General features: G+C 34.7%; 1 protein-coding gene across 1 annotated transcript in view; it reads left to right on the top strand.

Annotated features, from left to right (window-relative positions):
- LOC106102800 overlaps nucleotides 1-1,779 on the top strand; it is a 76,532-nt gene that overhangs the window by 54,316 nt on the left and 20,437 nt on the right. Inside the window, exons 4-5 of the mRNA XM_013282384.1 lie at nucleotides 21-93; nucleotides 875-981. Coding sequence (XP_013137838.1) covers nucleotides 21-93; nucleotides 875-981 — 180 coding nt within the window. The remainder of the gene's footprint in view (nucleotides 1-20; nucleotides 94-874; nucleotides 982-1,779) is intronic.

Below are 1,779 nucleotides of genomic sequence, written 5' to 3'. Positions count from 1 at the left end.
TTTTAATCCTTTTTTTACAGATCGAGAATGCCCTGAACTGGAACAACCTGAAATAGGAAAGGTGGTCGTGTCTGGACGTCTCTTTGGAAACAAGTAATAAACAATTATTTTGTAAATGAACATTATAATCGGGAATGATAATCGATTGAATACGATTAGAATCGATTCTTTTACAAGAGTAAAAGCTAAAACTATGCCACTCTGGCGGGACGTCAAACGTCATTTTGTGAGGCACTATACCATAGACCGTCATGAAGGACGCACCTTAGCGACGGATCTCCAATTTAAATCCTATTTAATCTATGTATACTATTATAATAAAGCGTAAACACACACTTTTTTGTTGCCTAAGATGTCAGCAATCACAGCATATTTTTGAATAATTCTCTTTTTAATAAAAAGCCTTACACTTACGTCATTCTTTAGACTATGTATTTTCACGACATTAAACATAGGGGGTTAATATTTTGATAAAAACTCTAATGTAGGAAAGAGACCATAAGTTGCTGCCAACATCAAGAAAGCAATGCCATGGTTTGACAACTTGTCATGTCATTTTGTCATTTGCAGTTGATAATTTGACAAATGGCTCTATCTGATGCCGGAATAAAGATAATGCGGACAAATTAATATCAAAATTGTTTTAATATAAGTATCAGATAGTACAATACCATTTAAACAAACTATTGGTTTTAATTCTGTTAGCGCTTTACAAGATTTTATAGGGATTTCTTCTTTCTCTTTTAATGATGTAAATAAGGTTATCCTACACTCCCTATCCTACAGCGACCCGGTCAGTCGCAAAATTGTCCACAAACCTCCACGTATTTTTTATTTTCAATTACCAATATATGTAATGTGTTTTATGTACTAGGGCTACATACTCCTGCCCTCACGGCTATCACGTGGTGGGTCTGCAGAGCCGCAGCTGTCAAGCGGACGGCAAGTGGGCCGGACAACCCCCAGCCTGCAAAGAAAACAGTAAGATAGTTCTACTATGTAATACACAAGCTGGAGTAAATCCTCGTATACAAGAACTATGTAAAAAACGCTTCAAATAGAAGTAATAAAGATGTTAACTGAATTCTAGGAAAATTGAGACTTCGTTTCAATCTATACTATTATAATAAAGCGTAAACATAAACTTCTTAGTTGCCTAAAATGTCAGCAATTACTGCATATTTTCAAACAATTCTTTTTTTGATAAAAAGATAAACTTATTTCACGCTTTAGGCTATATATTTTCCCGGTATTATATTTAGTTGGTAAATAAATTGGATAAAAACCCTAATGTGGGATAGAGACCATAAGTTGCTGCCAACATCAAGGAAGCAAGGTTGTCATCATGTCATGTCAATTTGACATTTGTAATTGATAATTTGACAAATGTAATTAATAAAATAAAATTTCATAATTTCATGCGAATGAAGTCGCACGGGAACAGCTAGTTTGCTATAATTATAGATGGCGCTGAACACCTAAGCTGTAGTTATACCAAGATTGATTCTATACTTTCTAAATAAATACAACACTTATTTACTATTATCTAAAACCGACCTTCAAACATACTGAAAACAATTAGAGCATGCCCACACCTTCGACTAAACTATCGGTCAACAGTTGTGCGATTTACGATTGTTTCGCAGCTAATTCAACTGTTTAGTTGCACAACTAAAAATCGTGTGTGCACCTCCATATAACAGGAATCAAAGCGAGACTAAACAGTTGTACGATAGTTTAGTCAAAGGTGTGCGTATGCCCTAACAGTTTTTTCAACCC

This window comes from Papilio polytes, unplaced genomic scaffold (assembly GCF_000836215.1).
Source record: "Papilio polytes unplaced genomic scaffold, Ppol_1.0 DF823901.1, whole genome shotgun sequence".
Lineage (NCBI taxonomy): Eukaryota > Metazoa > Arthropoda > Insecta > Lepidoptera > Papilionidae > Papilio > Papilio polytes.
This window is presented reverse-complemented; position numbering and strand designations above follow the sequence as displayed.